Source organism: Carcharodon carcharias, chromosome 2 (genome assembly GCF_017639515.1).
Source record: "Carcharodon carcharias isolate sCarCar2 chromosome 2, sCarCar2.pri, whole genome shotgun sequence".
In the NCBI taxonomy this organism is placed as follows: Eukaryota; Metazoa; Chordata; class Chondrichthyes; order Lamniformes; family Lamnidae; genus Carcharodon; species Carcharodon carcharias.
Genome location: NC_054468.1, coordinates 151612683 through 151633954, shown reverse-complemented (window position 1 = coordinate 151633954; position 21272 = coordinate 151612683). Strand labels below are relative to the sequence as shown.

At 44.9% G+C, this 21272-nt stretch overlaps 1 protein-coding gene across 1 annotated transcript in view; it reads right to left on the bottom strand.

The window, feature by feature from the left end:
* tulp4a (TUB like protein 4a) overlaps window positions 1-21272 on the bottom strand; it is a 491793-nt gene that overhangs the window by 359265 nt on the left and 111256 nt on the right. Inside the window, exon 5 of the mRNA XM_041217482.1 lies at window positions 11625-11759. Coding sequence (XP_041073416.1) covers window positions 11625-11759 — 135 coding nt within the window. The remainder of the gene's footprint in view (window positions 1-11624; window positions 11760-21272) is intronic.

Sequence of the window (21272 nt, the reverse complement as noted above, 5' to 3'; positions counted from 1 at the left end):
GCTTTGAGAGAGCACGCGCTTTAAGAGAGAGCACGCGCTTTGAGAGAGACAGAGTGTGTGTTGAGAAATAGAGTGTGCATTGAGAGAGAGACAGAGAGTGTGCGTTGTGAGAGAGAGAGAGAATGCGTCTGAGATAGAACGTTGAGAGTGAGAGTGTGCGTTGAGTGTGTGTGTGCGTTGGGAGACTGTGCGTTGAGAAAGAGTGCGTTGAGAGGGAGAGTGTGCGTTGAGACAGAGTGTGCATTAAGAGATAGAGGGCACGTTGAGAGAGAGGGCGCGTGCGTTGAGAGAGAGGGCGCGCACGTTGAGAGAGGGCGCGCGCGTTGAGAGAGAGGGCACGCACGTTGAGAGAGAGGGCACGCGCGTTGAGAGAGAGGGCACGCGCGTTGAGAGAGAGGGCACGCGCGTTGAGAGAGAGGGCACGCGCGTTGAGAGAGAGGGCACGCGCGTTGAGAGAGAGGGCACGCGCGTTGAGAGAGAGGGCGCGCGCGTTGAGAGAGAGGGCGCGCGCGTTGAGAGGGTTCGCACATTGAGAGGGTTCACACGTTGAGAGAGGGCGCACGCGTTGAGAGAGTACACACGCGTTGAGAAAGCACGTGCGTTGAGAGAGCGCCTGAGTTGAGAGACCATGCACGTTGAGAGAGCACACACATTGAGAGAGAGAATGAACGCGTTGAGAGAGAGGGCATTGAGAGAGAGAGCACGCGCGTTGAGAGAGCGCGCATTGCGAGAGAGCGAGCACATTGAGAAAGACAGAGGGAGTGTGCGTTAAGAGTGATAGTGCGCGTTGAGAGAGAGCGAGCAAGTTGAGAGAGAGGGAGGGAGTGTGCGTTGAGAGTGAGAGTGTGCGTTGAGAGAAAGCACGTGCGTTGAGAGGGAGTGTGCATTGAGAGAGTGAGCATTGAGAGTGAGAGTGTGCATTGAGAGAGAGTGAGCTTGGCGCTTTGAGAGAGAGAGGGTGCTTTGAGAGAGAGAGAGAGTGCGTTGAGAGCACACGCGTTGAGAGAGAGCGCGCGTTGAGAAAGTGTGCATTGTGGGTGAGTGTGCATTGAGAGAATGCGTGCGTGTTGAGAGCGTGCACGTGCGTTGACAGCACTTGCGTTGAGAGCGAGCACGCAAGTTGAGAGAGGAAGAGTGTGCGTTGAGAAAGAGAGTATGCATTGAGAGAGAGAGCGAGCGAGCATGTATGTTGAGAGAGAGAGAATATGCTTTGAGAGAAAGCGAGAATGTACGCAGAGATACAGAGCATTGAGAGCGAGAATATGCATTGAGAAAGTGTCTGTGCGTTAAGAGAGAGAGTGTGCGTTGAGAGAGAACAGGCATGCTGAGAGAGAGTGGGCGCATTGAGAGCGTGCGCATGTTAAGCGAGAAAGAGTGTGCGTTCAGAGAGTGTGCATTGAGAGAGCGCGTGCCTTGTGAGTGTGCAATGAGAGAGCCAGCGCACGCATTGAGAGAGAGAGCACGTGCATTGAGAGAGGGAGAGCATGCGCATTGAGAGGGAGAGCACGCGCATTGAGAGGGAGAGCACGCGCATTGAGAGGGAGAGCACGCGCATTGAGAGGGAGAGCACGCGCATTGAGAGGGAGAGCACGCGCATTGAGAGGGAGAGCACGCGCATTGAGAGGGAGAGCACGCGCATTGAGGGAGAGCACGCGCATTGCGAGAGAGAGCACGCGCATTGAGAGAGCCAGCACGCGCATTGAGAGAGAGAGCACGCGCATTGAGAGAGAGAGCACGCGCATTGAGAGAGAGCACGCGCATTGAGAGAGAGAGCACGCGCATTGAGAGAGCACACGCATTGAGAGAGAGCACACGCATAGAGAGAGCACACGCATTGAGAGTGTGCGTTGAGAGAGTGTGCATTGAGAGAGACAGTGTGCATTGAGAGTGCGTTGAGAGAGAGAAGGCGTTCTGAGAGTGTGCGTAGAGAGAGAGCGTGCATTGAGAGGGTGTTGAGAGAGCGCGCGGCGTTGAGAAAGAGCGCGCAAGTGTTGAGAGAGATAACATGCATTGAGAGAGATCGCGCGTTGAGAGTCCACATTGAGAGAGAGAGCTCGCGTTGAGAGTGAGATCACGCGTTGAGATGGAGAGCACATTCAAAGGGAGCACATGTTGAGAGAAAACGCGCACATTGAGAGAGAGAGCCGGCACATTGAGAGAGAGAGAGCGGGCACATTGAGAGAGAGAGAGCGGGCACATTGAGAGAGAGAGAGCGGGCACATTGAGAGAGAGAGAGCGGGCACATTGAGAGAGAGAGAGCGGGCACATTGAGAGAGAGAGAGCGGGCACATTGAGAGAGAGAGAGCGGGCACATTGAGAGAGAGAGAGAGCGGGCACATTGAGAGAGAGAGAGAGCGGGCACATTGAGAGAGAGAGAGAGAGCGGGCACATTGAGAGAGAGAGAGAGCGGGCACATTGAGAGAGAGAGAGAGCGGGCACATTGAGAGAGAGAGCGGGCACATTGAGAGAGAGAGCAGGCACATTGAGAGAGAGAGCAGGCACATTGAGAGAGAGAGCGGGCACATTGAGAGAGAGCGGGCACATTGAGAGAGAGCGGGCACATTGAGAGAGAGAGCGGGCACATTGAGAGAGAGAGCGGGCACATTGAGAGAGAGAGCGGGCACATTGAGAGAGAGAGCGGGCACATTGAGAGAGAGTGCGAGCATGTTGAGAGAGAGACTGTGCGTTGAGAGAGGAGTGTGCATTGGGAGTGAGAGACAGAGTGTGTGCGTTAAGAGAGCGAGAAGGCATTGAGAGAGGGAGTGTGCATTGAGAGTGTGCGTTGAGATAGAGAGAGTGTGCATTGAGAGAGTATGCTTTGGGAGCATTGGGAGACAGTGTTGAGAGAGAGCGCGCGCACGTTGAGAGCACGCGCATTGAGAGAGAGTGTGCGTTGAGAGAGTGTTGAGACAGAGAGTGTACGTTGAGAGAGAGCACGCACACTTTGAGAGAGAGCGGGCACGTCGAGAGAGAGGGCATGCTAAGAGAGAGAATGGGTGCATTGAGAGTGGGCGCATTGAGAGAGAGCGCGCGCATGTTGAGAGAGAAAGAGTGTGCGTTGACAGAGTGTGCGTTGACAGAGTGTGCGTTGACAGAGTGTGCGTTGACAGAGTGTGCGTTGACAGAGTGTGCGTTGACAGAGTGTGCGTGCGTTGAAAGAGAGAGTGTGCGTTGACAGAGTGTGCGTGCGTTGAAAGAGAGAGTGTGCACTGAAAGAGAGAGTGTGCACTGAAAGAGAGAGTGTGCACTGAGAGAGAGAGTGTGCACTGAGAGAGTGTGTGCGTTGAAAGAGAGAGTGTGTGCGTTGAAAGAGAGAGTGTGTGCGTTGAAAGAGAGAGTGTGTGCGTTGAAAGAGAGAGTGTGTGCGTTGAAAGAGAGAGTGTGTGCGTTGAAAGAGAGAGTGTGTGCGTTGAAAGAGAGAGTGTGTGCGTTGAAAGAGAGAGTGTGTGCGTTGAAAGAGAGAGTGTGTGCGTTGAAAGAGAGAGTGTGTGCGTTGAAAGAGAGAGTGTGTGCGTTGAAAGAGAGAGTGTGTGCGTTGAAAGAGAGAGTGTGTGCGTTGAAAGAGAGAGTGTGTGCATTGAAAGAGAGAGTGTGTGCGTTGAAAGAGAGAGTGTGTGCGTTGAAAGAGAGAGTGTGTGCGTTGAAAGAGAGAGTGTGTGCGTTGAAAGTGTGTGCGCGTTGAAAGAGAGTGTGTGTGCGTTGAAAGAGAGTGTGTGCGCGTTGAAAGAGAGTGTGTGCGCGTTGAAAGAGAGTGTGTGCGCGTTGAAAGAGTGTGTGCGTTGAAAGAGAGTGTGTGCGTTGAAAGAGATTGTGCGTTGAAAGAGAGTGTGCATTGAAAGAGAGTGTGTGCGTTGAGAGAGTGCGTGTGCGTTGAAAGAGAGTGTGTGTGCGTTGAGAGAGTGTGTGCGTTGAGAGAGTGTGTGCGTTGAAAGAGAGAGTGTGCGTTGAGTGTGCGTTGAGAGAGCAAAAATGTGCATTGAGAGAGAGAGAGAACGTGCTTTGAGAGAAAGCGAGAATGTGCACTGAGATAGAGAGCGTTGAGAGTGAGAGTGTGCATTGAGAGAATGTGCGTTGAGAGAGAGTGTTGAGACAGAGAGTGTGCGTTGAGAGCGCGCGCGCACAGGTTGAGAGAGTGGGCGCGTTGAGAGAGCGGGCACGTTGAGAGATAGCGCGCGCATGAAAGAGTGTGCGTTGAGAGAGAGAGTGTGCGTTGAGAGGGAGAGTGTGCGTTGAGAGGGAGAGTGTGCGTTGAGAGGGAGAGTGTGCGTTGAGAGGGAGAGTGTGCGTTGAGAGGGACAGTGTGCGTTGAGAGGGACAGTGTGCGTTGAGAGGGACAGTGTGCGTTGAGAGGGACAGTGTACCTTGAAAGAGAGAGAGTGTGCATTGAGTGTGTGCGTTGAGAGAGAGTGTGCATTGAGAAACAGTGTGCGTTGAGAGTGAGTGTGCGCGTTGAGAGTGAGAGTGTGCGTTGAGAGAGCGAAAATGTGCATTGAGAGAGCGCGAGAATGTGCGCTGTTATAGAGCATTGAGAGTGTGCGTTTAGTGTATGTGAGCATTGAATGTGTGTGCATTGAGAGAGAGAGAGTGTGCGTTGAGAGAGTGTGCATGGAGAGAGAGTGTGTTGAGAGTGTGCGTTGAAAGAGAGTGTGCGTTGAGAGTGTGCATTGAGAGAGCGAGAATATGCGCTGAGATAGAGAGTATTGAGAGAGAATGTGCATTGAGAGTGTGCGTTGAGAGAGAGAATGCGTTGAGAGAGTGTGTGTTGAGGGAGAGAATGAATTGAGAGACAGTGTGTGTTGAGAGAGGGAGAGAATGCATTGAGAGACAGTGTGCGTTGGGAGAGAGGGAGAGAGAGTGCAAGCGTGTTGAGAGAGAACGAGCGCGTGGAGAGAGAGCGCATGCGTTGAAAGAGTGTGTGGAGAGTGCACGTTGAGAGAGTGAGTGCGCATTGTGAGAAAGCGTTGAGAGTGCATTGAGAGAGCATTGAGAATGCGCGTTGAGAGAGCATTGAGAGTGCGCGTTGAGAGAGCATTGAGAGTGCGCGTTGAGAGAGCATTGAGAGTGCGCGTTGAGAGAGCATTGAGAGTGCGCGTTGAGAGAGCATTGAGAGTGCGCGTTGAGAGAGCATTGAGAGTGCGCGTTGAGAGAGCATTGAGAGTGCGCGTTGAGAGAGCATTGAGAGTAAGTGTGCGTTGAGAGAGAGCGTTGAGAGTGAATGTGCGTTGACAGAGAGCATTGAGTGTGAGAATATGCATTGAGAAAGAGCGTTGAGAGTGAGAGTGTGCGTTGAGAGAATGTTGAGAGTGAGAGAGCGTTGAGTGTGTGCATTGAGAGCATTAAGAGTGAGCAGTGAGAGTGACTGTGTACGTTGAGAGAGCAAACGCGCGTTGAAAGCTAGCAAGTGCACGCATTGAGAGAGCGAGCACCCGCATTGAGAGTGAACGTGCACGTTGAGAGAGCGAGCGTGCACGTTGAGAGAGCGAGCGTGCACGTTGAGAGAGCGAGCGTGCACGTTGAGAGAGAGCGAGCGTGCACGTTGAGAGAGAGCGAGCGTGCACGTTGAGAGAGAGCGAGCGTGCACGTTGAGAGAGAGCGAGCGCGCACGTTGAGAGAGAGCGAGTGCGCACGTTGAGAGAGTGCGAGCGCCTGCGTTGAGAGAGAGCAAGCACGCGCGTTGAGAGAGAGCAAGCACACGCGTTGAGAGTGAGAGTGTGTTGAGAGACAGCAAGCGGGCACTTTGAGAGAAAGAGGGTGCTTTGAGAGAAAGAGAGAGTGTGCGTTGAGAGAGTGTGTTGAGAGAGAATGTTGAGACAGAGCGTGTGTTGAGAGAGCGCGCACGCGTGCTGAGAGAGCGTTAAGAGAGCTTGCGCACAGAGAGCGCGCGCGCGTACGTTGAGAGCACGCACGTACGTTGGGAGAGCACGCACGTACGTTGAGAGAGCATGCATGTACGTTGAGAAAGCACGCGCATTGAGAGACAGCGCGCGCGTTGAGAGCATGGCATTGAGAGAGCCCGCGTTGAGAGACAACGCTTTGAGAGAGAGCTTTGAGAGACAGCGCACACGCACGCGTGCGTTTAATTAAATTAAATTCAAGGATGACTTCACATCAGAGTTTCAAACTAGGGAATGATTTGATAAGAGTTCACAGAATCACAGAATTACACAGCGTAGAATAGGCCCATCCGCCCATCAAGTCGCACCGACACGTGAGAAACACCTGAACTACCTACCTAATCCCGTTTACCAGCACTTGGCCCATAGCCTTGAATGTTATGACGTGCCAAGTACTCATCCAGGTACTTTTTAAAGGATGTGAGGCAACCCGCCTCCACCACCCTCCCAGGCAGCGTATTCCAGACTGCCACCACCCTCTGGGTAAAAAAGGTTTTCCTCACATCTCTCCTAAACCTCCTGCCCTTCACCTTGAACTTGTGTCCCCTCGTGACCGACCCTTCAACTAAGGGAAACAGCTGCTCCCTAACCACCTTGTCCTTGTCTCTCATAATCTTGTATACCTCGATCAGATCGTTCCTCAGTCTTCTCTGCTCCAACGAAAACAACCAAGTCTATCCAACCTCTCTTCATAACTTAAATGTTTCATCCCAGGCAACATCCTGGTGAATCTCCTCTGCACCCCCTCCAGTGCAATCACATCCTTCCTATAATGTGGCAGCCAGAACTCTCCAGCTATGGCCTCACCAAGGTTCTATATAACTCATAGAATTACACAATGATGGGTCAGAGAAGATGGAAACAGGCTTTTTCTGTGTTATACTTCAGAGGTTTATAAACAGGGGCACAAATGTAAGATGCATGTTTTTTAGGACTGCAAACAGGAAATAATTATTTTTACACTGACAGCTATAGTTGTAGAATGCACTATCCTGTTAGTGATTGAAGCAGAGACCATGTCAACATTTATAAGTAATGGGAAGTGATCGCAGAACTGATTACATCATTAACAGGAATCTGGTACAGGTGGGAATTCTATGCAGAGGGGAGTTGCCACTTTTTTATTATTTTTGATTCCTGTCAGTAGCTTGTGAGCATTTTTCTTTAACATTTAAGTTTATTTCTGTTGAGTTAGTTAATAGGTTAATAAAGAGGCAAGGCAGCGTACCTCAGTGCAGTGGAATGCAGTTCAAGGTCCATGTGGGAGCTCTGATGTGCAGGCAGAGCAGGTGATGTGCAGCAGCTGCAACAATTGAGAGCTGGTGGACACCACTGTGTTCCACAGCAACTACGTGTGCAGTGTGCTTGGCCTAAATAGCCAAGTGGTTATGGTACTGGGTTTGTAACCCCCAGATCAAGAGTTCAAATCTCACAATGGCAAACTATGAAACAATGTAACTTCATCTGAAACAGAGGGAAACGGGTTTGTACTCGAAAGAGTTACATGTGCAGTACAAGGAACTTCAACAGAGTTAATGAGCTGGAATACTGTGATGCACCAGGAGGAAGAAAGTTAGCTTGATTTCAGGAGGCTGTCAGACCCCTTAGGTTAGGTGCATCAGGCTTACATACATAAGAATCAGGATCAGGAGTAGGCCACTCGACCCCTTGAACCTGCTCTGCCATTCGCTAAGTTCATGACTGATCTGATTGTAAAACTCAACTCCACATTCCCACCCACCCCAATAACCTTTGAACACCTTGATTATCAAGAATCTATCTACCTCTGTCTTAAAAATATTCAAAGACTCTGCTTCCACCACCATACTTATGGTCCTCAGCGAAAGAATTTCTCGTCCTCTCTGATTTAAATGGGTAACCCCTAATTTTTAAACAGTGACCTCTACTTCTAGATTCTCCGCCAGGAAACATCCTTTCCACATCCGCTCTGTTAAGACCCCTCAGTATCCTATATGTTTCAATCAAGTCGCCTCTTCCTCTTCCAAACTCCAGGGAATACAAGCCTAATCTGTCCAACCTTTCCTCATAAGACAACCCTCCCACTCCAGGTATTAGTCTAGTAAACCTTCTCCAAACTGCTTCCAACGCATTTACATCCTTCCTTAAATAAGGAGACCAATACTGTAGACAGTGCTCCAGATGTGGTCTCACGAATGTCCTATATAACTGAAGAATAACCTCCCTACTTTTGTATTTAATTCTGCTCACAATAAACAATAGCATTGTTAGCTTTACTAATTACTTGCTCTAACTGCATATTAACCTTTGGTGATTCATGCACTAGGACACCCAGATCCCTCTACATCTCAGATCTCTGCAATCTCTCAGCATTTAGATAACATGCTTCTTTTCCACTTTTCCTGCCAAATTCACATTTCCCACATTATACTCCATTTGCCAGATCTTTGTCCACTCACCCCTTTGTAGTCTCCTTGTGTAACTTCGCAACTTACTTTCCTACTTACCTTTGTATCAAGTTTAGCAACCATACTTTCATCCAAGACATTTATATAAATAGTAAAAAGTTGAGACCCCAGCACTGACCCCTGTCACACACCACTCATTACATATTGCCAAACAGAAAATGACCCATTTATGGCCCAGGTATGTCCTGTACACAAAAAGCAGGACAAATCCAATCCAGCCAATTACCGCCCCATCAGTCTACTCTCGACCTTCAGTAAAGTGATGGAAGGGGTCATCAACAATGCCTTCAAGCGGCACTTGCTTAGCAATAAACTGCTCACTGACGTTCTGTTTGGGTTCCAGCAGGGTCACTCAGCTCCTGACCTCATTATAGCCTTGGTTCAACCATGGACAAAAGAGCTAAACTCTAGAGGTGAGGTGAGAGTAACTGCCCCTGAAGACAGCATCTGGCTGGGTGTGGCATCAAGGAGCCCTAGCAAAACTGGAGTCAATGGGAACCAGGGGGAAAAACTCTCTGCTGGTTGGAGTCATACCTATATTATGACCCAGCAGGTGGTAAAGTTGAGATATTTAGAAGTCCCAGAGGCAAACTTTAAACAACTGTCATAACCTATATTTTAAGTGGTACGTTTGAGATGCAGCTCTAAATTCAGAAATCAGACCATCAGTTCTTGGAATATTTTATTAAGTTACAACACATTAAACACATACACATGGCTACAAATTACAAATTAATTCCCAAATTAATCTCCATTAAGGAAACAGCACCCAGAGACTTAACCAGACACCAGGCAAAGCATTTTCATCTTACAAATTCAAAATGAGGTTCTTTTCACTTTGGTTCCTGTACAAACAATGGTAGGCTTATAGCTGCTTTGATGTTACTTGCCTCTAACCAGCAAACGCAAAACTGCTGTCTGTTATACCCAACATAGCTCAGCGAATGTAAATTCTCATTATATCACCAGCCTCTTTGATCTCCACCTTTTCTAACAATAAAACCCCTTTCATAGTACCAATGTTATTAGTAATATAAACATATTACTTGATCTCTGCTAGCTAGGTGCCAGAATTCACTCCCCTTCTTGAATGTTCTATGCAACAAAATGCAAATGCATTCTAACTCTCTTACATCTCAAAACTAGTTAGGAACATATGGTATTTATTGTAAAGTAGAGCAATAATGGGGTCTGTGTGTGTGGGACTTAATTGAATTGAAGGCAGATGGCCTGAAGGTTTTGATGTATGAAATGTTAAGTAGATAAACACAGCGGAAGTTTTAGAACGTAAGATGTAAAGGAAACATGTGCGTTTTTAAATAAACCAGACGAGCTTGAATTCAAAAGAGGGAGTAAAATGTTACATCTAGACAGGAGAAGTTAAGAAACAGTGTGTTTATTTTTTCCAAAGATTACTGGTAAAATTGGTACTATGATAGATTTTATTGTTAGAGAGGTAAAGTCTAAAGGCATAGTGAAACAATGGGAATTTGCATTCAAAGAGGAAAATATATCTAAAGAGGTGAAGGTTGTGTGTAAGGGCAGGCATTCTAAGATCTAACACAATGTGAAAAGCCTCCAGCAACTAAGCCTCAAGCCGTTGTCTATAAGGAAGTGAAGCAGAGAAAAACTCACTTTCAATTGAACTTTTCAGGGTATTGTGTGCTACTTTGCCTGGGTCTTTTAAAATCTATACATCTCACTGTTGACTTAATGGAGATGTAACAGGGGTTTAGATTAATTAGGGGATTTAGAAGTTATGATAGTAGTAATTTGTAGATCTATGGGGTATTTTAAATTGGGAGACTGTGACTAGTCGAGTGCCGCAAGGATCAGTGTTGGGGCCTCAGTTGTTTACAATCTATACTAATGACTTAGATGAAGAGACAGAGTAAAGTACCTAAGTTTGCTGACAATACAAAGTGAGGTGGAAAGGTAAGCTGTGGGGAAGAAACTGAGAGGCTGCAAAGAAAGAAAGACAGGTTGAAGTGAGTGAGCAACAAATGGCAGATGGAGTATAATATGGGCAAGTGTGAAGTTATTCGCTTTGGTCACAAGAATAGAAAAGCAAAATACTTTTCTAAAAGGTGTGAAACTTGTAAATGCTGATATTCAGAGAGACTTGGATGTATTCATACAAAAAACGCAGAATGCTGGCATGCATGTACAGTAAGCAAAAAGGAAGGCAAATGGCATGTTTGCCCTTATTGCAAGGGGTTTGGAGTACAGGAATAAAGTCTTGCTACAATTGTACAGGGCTTTGGTGAGACCACATCAGGAATACTGTGAACAGTTTTGGTTTCGATATTTAAACAAGGATATACTTGCATTGCAGGCAGTACAGCAAAGGTTCACTAAATTGGTCTCTGGGATGAGGGGGTTGCCCTGTGATGAGAGATTATGTAAATTGGGTTTATAGTCTCTGAAGTTTAGAAGAATGAGAGGCAATCTCATTGAAACACATAAGATTCTGAAGGGCCTTGACAGGGTAGATGCTGAGAGATCGTTTCTGCTGGTCAGGGAATCTAAACATAGAGGCACAATCCCAGGATAAGGGGACTGAGATGAGGAGGAATTACTTCACTCAAAGGGTTCTGAATCTTTGGAACACTCTGCCCCAGAGGATTCTAGATGCTCCACAGTTGAATACATTTAAGGGTGGGATAGACATTCTCTTAGGAAATAAACAGACATAGGAAGTGGGCGGGAGAGTGGAGTTGAAATCCAAGGTCAGCCATGATCATACTGAATGGCGGAGCAGGCCTGGCAGTACTTATGGTTTACTCCTGCTCCTTTTTCTTGTTTTCTTGTACTTGCACTCGGTAGGAACATCTTTTACACCACAGAGTCCGCACCACAGTCGTTCCAAAGATTTTCCCCACACCCTTTTTCTTTATTCATCACGCTGGTGTGATTTGGTCCTAACTTCAAATGATGTCTAAACTAGATTTAAGAAAGCACACTAGAATGGTTTGGAGAATTCACTTTGATCTTCTAGTCTCCCCTTAATCTCAGTTCGGAATATTGCCCCTTTCTGAAAACTCATTATGCCTATATATTATATATAGATTTGAAAGTCGGAAAGGGTAATATCTCATGAATGTACCTTTGAAGCCTATTTATTTGGTGAGGGAGAACAGTGCTGCATCATCTTAATTACAAAGGAATTAAATGAAATCTCTGTCATGTTATTGTGCAAGTGAAAAAAAGCTTAAATACTTTTTGATGAACATACTAAGCTACCATCTCACATTTTAAAAATATTGGAAACTGTATTTCTCACCTTTTAAACCTGAGTGGATAATAGTGGGTGATAAATCATCATAGTTGTTCATCATGCTAATATCCCCAGAAGTGAAGCTAACAGTCAGCAGCGGCTTGCTGTTCTGAATTGGTAAAGGGTATACTGGTGGGCCATCTGTAACAAAAATACACAGCCATAACTTACATTTTCAAGGCCTAGTTAAATGCAGATTAGTTTCTGAACGCAAGAGCCATTTTTGTAGCAATCACTCAAAATGCCAGTTGTTGAGACTATTTTATGTTAGTTGACCACCTTAATAGATTTAAATAGGAATTGGAATTTAAAACAAAGTACTTAGTTTAAAAATAACCACAAATATAGGTGCATAAAATTATTTTTGATCATTACGCTCTGTAAACAATGAAGAAATTAACTGAAAGGGGTCAGATACTGTTGATTGTAAACCGGGAAAATCTGTTAATGGTTAAAATTGCAGGTGAGCGGGGGATGCTCAAAAATAATTTAATGTGATATAAAATCAGTTTATACCCAATAAGAGGCCATAGTTCTACAAAATAAACTAAAAGATTACAAATATGCAAAAATCAGCATAGATCCTGGCAAATGGGAAAGAAACAGCAAAAAGTGACAAAGAGCTACAAAAAGAAAACATAATATCCCTTGCACTTTTCTTCTCAAGATCAACACAAAAAGATGTACAATTACATTAGGAAGAGTAGCCAGGAGTTAAGTGGGCCCTTTGAAAACTGATAATAGTGATGTTGTCAATGAAAATAAGCAAATGACAGACTTGCTGAATAATTACTTTGCATCAAATATTTACAGTGGAGAAAAAGGTCAGCATGTCAAAATTTCTAAAGGAACTAATACTAAAATTAATGAAAACAAAAGAGCAGTAATGAAAAAAAAATGGCTATCAACAGAGTAACAAATTTCCAGGAGCTTCCATTCCAGAGTTCTAAAGGAAATAGATTAAAACACTGCAGGTGCCATAACTATAATTTTCCGAACTTCTCTCAATTCAGGAAACATTTCTTTAGATTGGAAAATTGCTCTAATCACTCTAATGTTTAAGAAAGGCGAGGGGGACAAACCGAGGAATTATTGAGCAGCTAGCTTAATGCCTGTTACCAGGAAATTGCTAGAGTCTATAACTAAGGATAGAATGACTGAATACCTTGAAAGAAGCAGACAAAAAGAGAGCCAACATGGATTTGTAAAGGTAGATCATACCTGACAAAACTGATTGAATTTTTTGAAGAGATGACTAAAGGAGTGGACAGGGGGAAGTTATTTATTTGCACTCCCGAAGATATGTGATAAAGAGACTGGTAGCTGAAGTTACAGCTCACGAAATCGGAGGCAAATTATTGACCTGGTTAGAAAATTGGCTGAGTGGCAACAGAGGGTAGGGATAATGGGCAGTTGGCATAATTGGCATTGTGTGCCAAGCAGTGTCCTGTGTGGAACTGTGTTAGGGCCTCAAATATTCACTGCACGCATTAACAATTTAGATGATGGGCTAGAACACACACAAATACAATCAGCAAAACCAGCAAATGATAATCAATCCTTTTGTTGCGTGGAATAGGCCTCAAATTACACAGGGCTATGCCTTTGCTCAGTGGGCCAGACAAAACTTTCCGAAAAGCTAACCATACTTTGGTAAAAGACAAGGTGAATCTTTAATTTTATAGCTTAGGAAATGTGAGCAGGATATGTTAAATTTATACAAAATAGACCAACCACAGTACTGTGTGCAGTCCAGGTCTCCATAGTACAAAGTGGTGAAAAGAATTACAGGGATGTTACCAGAATTGAGGGGATGGAATCCTAAGGACAGATTGAGCAGGCCATGTCTCATTAAGACGACCTGAGCGGGTTCTAAAAGGGTAGATGCAGAGAAACAATTTCTGCTTATGGGTGAGTCCAAAGAGGGTATAAATACAAAATGGCCAATTATAGATTGATCAGTGTAACTGCCATTACAGATATGTATGCATGCAAGATGACAACAGCAAAACAAAAGAACAAGTTTAAATCTTCTAGCATAAACTCTCAATTTTGCAAGACAGCACAACTGTAGTTATTTGGCCTATTCGAATCAACTTTGAGCCTAAGTCTCAGAACATGAAGGAACAAGATACCCCAATTTGAGGCAAAGCAGAGGGATGACTAGGATTTAAAGTAGTCAGCTAGCCAGAGTTGCATTTAGCCATCTGAAATACATTCTGTTGGTTAACTTATTTCTTTAGACTATACAAACATAGGAAGCCGTTTAATATCGCCATCAATGTACCATCTAAATTATCATGACCATGCCCCTCAAGCAATAACTAACTGCCACATAACTGAAAATTCGTGCAGAGACTAAAGATTGAAGAAGTAACATTTCACGAAAAGCTGTTCACAGACAAATAAAATTTTGCCACACATGTTGAAATGACAACCGTAACAAAAGTCATGCTGTGTCACTTTTAAATGTCATTACAATGAAAATGATACATGCCTCTTTGGCTTACTTCAAAGAAAAGGTTTCCCAAGCACATTTCAATGAAGAAGGTGCCCCCTTTATTTTGGCTCCAAACACTAATTGTGCTTATTAGAATTCTTAGCATTATGACAAGACACCAAACCCTCAAAAAAAGTTGTCTTTTTCCAGATTTGCCACTGTTCATTATTTGACAAGACCTTTTACTCTTTTAGGATCAAAAATGTTTTCTATTCATTCTTGCATTGTAAGCTGGCAAGACCAGTATTTCAAAAATTGCCACTGAAAAGGTGGTGGTGAGCTGCTTTCTTATACTGCTGCAGTCTCTGGTATAGGTACACCTACAATGCTGTTAGGGGAGAGAGTTCCAGGATATTGACCCAGTAACAGTGAAGGAACAGCAATATAGTTCCAAGTTAGGATGATATGTGACTTGGAGGGGAACTTTCAGGTGTTGATATCCTCATTCCTCTGCTGCCCTTGTTCTTCTAGCTGGTCGAGATTCCAGATTTGCAAGATGCTGTCGAAGTTCCTGCTAATTGGTACACACGAGCAAGTTCCTGCAGTGCATCTTGTTGGTATGCACTGTTGTCACTGTGCATCAGTGATAGAGGAAATGATTGTTTAAGGTGGTGGATAGGGTGCAATCAAACGGGCTGCTTTGTTTTGGGTGGTATCGAGCATCTTGATATTAGTTGGCGCTGCACTCACTTGGCAAGTGGGAAGTATTCCATCACAATCCTGGCTTGTGCCTTCTAGATGGATGACAGGCTTTGGAGAGCCAGGAGGCGATTTACTCACGGCAGAATTCCAAGCCTCTAATCTGCACTTGTAGACACAGTATTTATATGGCTGATCCTGCTGTTACTAGTCAATGATGACCACCAGGATGTTGCTGGTGGGGGATTCAGTGCTGGTAATGCTATCAACTGCGGATGGGAACCTGAGAGGGAATTCAGAGAGGAGAAAAACAAAGCTGGTAATGGAAAGTGAAAAGTAATAGTACTGAAGACTTGTGCTTCAGAACTTGCCACACCCCTAGCCAAGCTGTTCCAGTACAGCTACAACACTGGCATCTACTCAGCCATGTGGAAAGTTGCCTGTACACAAAAAGCAAGTCAAATCCAATCCGGCCACTCTCTATCATCAGTAAAGGGATGGAAGGGGTCATAAACAGTGCCATCAAGCGGCACTTGCTTAGCAATAATCTGCTCACTGACGCTCAGTTTGGGTTCCGCCATGGTCACTCAGCTTCTGACCTCATTACAGCCTTGGTTCAAACATGGACAAAGGAGCTGAACTCCACAGGTGAGGTGAGAGTGACTGCACTTGATATCAAGGCAGCATTTGACCAAGTATGGCACCAAGAAAACCTAGCAAAGCTGGAGTCAATGGGAATCGGCGGAAAGCTCTTCACTGGTTGGAGTCATACCTAGGACAAAGGAAGATGGTTGCGCTTGTTGGAGGCAAATCATCTCAGTTGCAGGACATTACTGCAGGTGTTCCTCAGGGTAGCGTCCTAGGCCACTGCTTCATCAATGGCCTTCCTTCCATCATAAGGTCAGAAGTGGAAATGTTTGCTGATGGTTGCACAATGTTCAGCACCATTCACAACTCAGATACTGAAGCAGACCATGTCCAAACGTAGCAAGACCTAGGCAATTTCCAGGCTTGGGCTAACAAGTGGCAAGTAACATTCACGCTACACAAGTGCCAGACAATGATCATCTCCAACAAGAGAGAATCTAGCCATTGCCCCTTGACAATGGCATTACCATCGCTGAATCCCCCACTATCAACATCCTGAGGGTTACCATTGTCAAGAAACTAAATTGGAATAGCCACATCAATACTGTGGCTACAAGAGCAGGTCAGAGGCTAGGAATCCTGCGACAAGTGACTCATCTCCTGACTCCTCAAAGCCTGTCCACCACCTACAAGGCACAAGTCCCGAGTGTGATGGAATACTTGCCTGGATGAGTGCAGCTCCAACAGCACACAAGAAGCTTGATACCATCCAGGGCAAAGCAGCCTGCTTGACTGGCACCCTTACACAAACATTCACTCCCTCCACCACCGATGAACAGTGGCAGCAGTGTGTACCATCTACAAGATGTACTGCAAAAACTCACCAAGGCTCCTTAGGCAGCACCTTCCAAACCAACGACCGCTACCATCGAGAAGGGCAAGGGCAGCAGTTACACGGGAACACCACCAACTGGAAGTTCCCCTCCAAGCCACTCACTATCCTGACTTGGACAGAGATCACCGTTCCTTCACTGTCACTGGGTCAAAATCCTGGAACTCCCTCCCGAACAGCACTGTGGGTGTACCTACACCACATGGACTGCAGCAGTTCAAGAAGTCAGCTCACCACCATCTTCTCAAGGGCAATTAGGGATGGGCAATAAATGCTGGCCCAGCCAGTGATGCCCACATCCTATAAATGAATTTTTAAAAATGTAGAAGGCAGAAACAAATACCAGCATCAAATAGAGTCAAGCTATGGAATAATGTTAAAAAGGCAGAATTAAAAGCATCCTATCTAAATGCAATTCACATTGACAACAAGGTAGATCAATTGATGGCACAAATAGACAGGTATAATCTGATTGCCATTAAGGGGACATGACTACAGGGTGACCAATGCTGGGAACTAAATATTCAAGGGTATTCGACATTTAGGAATGATGGGCAAAAAGGAAAAGAAGGTGGAGTCACGCAGATAATAAGGGATGATATTGATATATTAGTGAGGTAGGACCTAAGGTCGGAAGAACAAGATGTAGAATCTATCTGGGTGGAGCTAAGAAACAGCAAGGGACAGCAAACATTGGTAAGGGTTGTTTATAGGCCATCAAACAGTAGTGGCTAGTCAGGACATGGTATAAATCAGGAAATTAAAGGTACATATAACACGTGCAATACAGTAATTATGGACGACTTCGATCTACATATAGATTGTGTAAATCTACTGAGTACTAATGCTGTGGAGAGCAAATTCCTCAAATGTGTACAAGATAGTTTACTCAAGCAGTATGTTGAGAAACTAACTCGAGAATAGGCTACTTTAGATTTACTATTATGCAACTAGAAAGGACGAACTAATAATCTTGTTGCAAGAGAACTTTTAAGGAAGAGTGACCTTAATATGAAAGAATTTTAGATTAGGTTTGAAAACAATGTAGTTCAATCCAAAACTAGGGTCTTAAATCTAAACAAAGGAAACTATGAAGGTGAGATGACCAAGTTGTCTGTGGTGGATTGCAACAAGGTTTGCAACGAATATACATTCCTTTAAGGCCCAAAACCCAAAAGGAAAAGTGAGTCAACCATGGCTAACAAAAGAAGTTAAAGATTGTATTAGATCAAAGGAGGAAGCTTTTAAAGTTGCCAAAAAGGGTAGTAAACCTGAGGATTGGGAGCATTTTAGAATTCAGCAAGGAGGATCAAGAAACTGATAAGGGAGAATAGAATTTGAATATTAACTAGCAAGAACATATAAACAGGCTGTAAATCTTCAAACAGTATGTAAAAAGGAAAAGATTAACAAAGGCAAATGTTACAGGCAGAGACAGGGGAATTTAAATGTCAGGGGGAGGTCATACCTAACAAATTTGATGAATTTTTTGAAGAGGTGACCAGGCATGTAGATGAGGGTAGTGCAGTTGATGTAGTTTATATGGATTTCACAAAGCCCTTGACAAGGTCCCACATGGGAGGCTTATAAAGAAGGCAAATGCACATGGGATACAGGGCAATTTGATAAGGTGGATTCAAAATTGGCTTAGTTGTAGGAGACAGAGGGTGATGACAGAAGGCTGCTTTAGTGACAGGAAGCTCATGTCCAGTGCTGGGTCCCCTATTATTTGTCATTTATATAAACAACATATATGACCATGTGAGGGGTAGGATTAGTAAGTTTGCGGATGACACAATGATTGGCCGGGTGGTTAACAGTAAGGTTGAGTGTCTTGGGCTACAGGACGATATAGACGGGATGGTCAAATGGGCAGATAAGTGGCAAATGGGATTTAACCCTAGAAAGTGTGAGGTGATACAAGGAAGTATTCAATGAAAGGCATGACACTAGGAAGTTCTGAGGAACAAAGGGACCTTGGCGTGTGGTGTCCTTAGATCTCTGAAGGCTATGGGGCATGTTAGTGGGGTGGTGAAAAAGGCATATGGGACAAATGCCTTTATCAATTGAGGCACAGATTACAAAAGTAGGGAGGTCATGTTGGAGTTGTATAGAACCTTGGTGAGGCCACAGCTGGAGTACTGTGTGCAATTCTGGTCATCACATTATAGGAAGGATGTGATTGCACTGGAGGGGGTGCAGAGGAGATTCACAAGGTTGTTGCCTGGGGTGAAACATTTAAGTTATGAAGAGAGGTTGGATCGACTTGGGTAGTTTCCGTTGGAGCAGAGAAGACTGAGGAACGACCTGATCGAGGTGTACAAGATTATGAGAGGCATGGACAGGGTGGATAGGAAGCAGCTGTTCCCCTTAGTTGAATGGTCGGTCACGAGGAGACACAAGTTCAAGGTGAGGGGCAAGAGGTTTAGGGGGGGATGTGAGGAAAAACTTTTTTACCCAGACAGTGGTGACGGTCTGGAATGCACTGCCTGGGAGGGAGGTGGAGGCAGGTTGCCTCGCATCCTTTAAAAAGTACCTGGATGAGTACTTGGCACGTCATAACATTCAAGGCTATGGGCCAAGTGCTGGTAAATGGGATTAGGTAGATCAGGCGTTTCTCATGTGCTGGTGCGACTCGATGGGCCGAAGCACCTCTTCTGCACTGAGAGATTCTGTGATTCTGGAACAGGGAAATGGCAGAGAAGCTAAGTAATTACTATATTGTCTGCCTTCATGGAGGAAGATACAAAAAATATTCTCAGAAATAATATGGAACCAAGGGACTAGTGGGAATGAGGAAGTGAAAGAAATTAATGTTTGTGAAAAAGTAGCACTGGATAAATTAATGGGACTGAAAGTTGATCAATCCCAGTGACCCAATGATGAACATCCCAGGGTGCTGAAGGAGGTTGGCTCTGGAGATAGTGGATGCATTGCTGGTCATCTTTCAAAATTCTATAGATTCTGGAATGGTGCCTGCAGTTTGGAAAGTTGCAGTTGTAACCCTGCTATTTAAGAAAGGAGGGAGAGAGAATCGGGAACTATAGACCAGGGTAATCCTCTTGGGACTTGGGTTCAAATCCCACCACTGCAGATGATTAAATTTGAATCCAATAAAAATCTGAAAATAAAAGTCTGATGACAGCCATGAAACTCTCATCATTTAAGAAATATTCTGAATCTCTGTTCCACTTACTGCTCAGTTATCCACACTTATTCCATCTACTACGTTCTTGTCCACTCATTAGGCATGTCCAAATCTCCTTGAAGCATTTTTGCATCATCCTCGGAACACACATTCCCATCTAGTTTAGTGTATTCCGCAAACTTAGAAATATTACATTTGGTTCCCATATCCAAATCATTGATATAGATTGTGAACAACTTGGCCCCAAATATTGATCGATATGGGGCCTTAATAGTCACAGCCTGCCAACCTGAGAATTACCTGTTTATTCTCTGTTTTCTATCCATTAACCAATCCTCAATCCATGCCAGTATATTACCCCCATCGCATGCACTCTAATTTTGTTTACTAACTCATGTAGATCCTTATTGAAAGCTTTCTGAAAATCCAAATACACCGCATCCACTGGATCCCCTTATCTATTCTGCTAGTAACATCTTCAAAAAACTCTTAACAAGTTTGTCAAACATGATTTCCTTCTCAACTCATGTCAACTCTGCCCAATCAGATCATTATTTTCTAAATGCCCAGTTATTGCATCCTTAATAATGGATTCCAGTATTTTCCCTACTGCTGTCATCAGGCTAATAGGTCTACATGGGAGGCGTTGATGTCCAAAGGAACCTGGGTGTCCTTGTTCATAAGTCACTGAAAGCTAACATGCAGGTGCAGCAAGCAACTTGGAAGGCAGGTGGTTGGCCTATATCATAAGAGGATTTGAGTATAGGAGTAAAGGTGTCTTGCTTCATTTGTATAGAAGCTTGGTTAGACTGCATCTGGAGTATTGTGCAGTTTGGTTCCCCAAGGAAGGATTTACTTGTCATAGAGGGAATGCAGCGGAGTTTCACCAGACTAATTCCTGGGATGGCGGGACTGTCTTATGAAGAGATATTGAGGAGGCTGGGCCTGTATTCTCTAGAGTTTAGAAGAATAAGAGGTGATCTTATTGAAACTTACAAAATTCTTAAGGAGCTAGATAGGTTAGATTCATAAAGGCTGTTTCCTCGGGGTTGGGTGGGTGGTGGCCTAGAACTAAGGGACATAGTCTCAGAATAAGGGGCAAGCCGCTTAGGACTGAGATGAGGAGGAATCTCTTCACTCAAGAGTAGTGAATCTTTTAAATGCTCTACCCCAGAAGGCTGTGGAAGCTCAGTCATTGAGAATGTTCAAGACTGAGATCCATAGATTTCTAGAGACTAATGACATCAAGTGATATGGGGATAGTGGTGTTGAGGTAGACGATCAGCTATGATCTAACTGAATGGCAGAGGAGGCGGTGGCAAAGTGGTATTCTCACTGGGCCAGTATTCCAGAGGCCCAGGGTAATCCTCTGGGGACCCGGGTTTGAATCCTACCACTGCAGATGATTAAATGTGAATCCAATAAAAATCTGAAATTAAAAGTCTTATGAAAACTATTGCCAATTGTCGTAAAAATCTGGTTCACTTATGTCCCTTTAGGGAAGAAAATCTGCTGACCTTGCATGTCTGGCCTACATCTGACTTCAGACCCACAGCAATGTGGTTGACACTTAAGCGCCCTCTGAAATGGCCTAGCAAGCCACTCAGTTCTAACAGCTCTGAACGAGGGCAATTAGGGATGGGCAATAAATGCTGGTCTATTCAGCGATGCCCACATCCCATGAACACTAAAAAAAGCAGGTTCAAGGAGCTGAATGGCCTACTCCTACTGAATGTCATGGGAAGATGATTAGATTCTCTCCTGTTAGAGATGGTCATTATCACTGTGTGTTATTAGCCTTTTATCAGCCGAAGCCTGAATGCTGTCCAGGTCTTGCTGCATGCAGGCACTGGCTGCTTCAATGTCTGAAGAATTGCGAAAGGTATA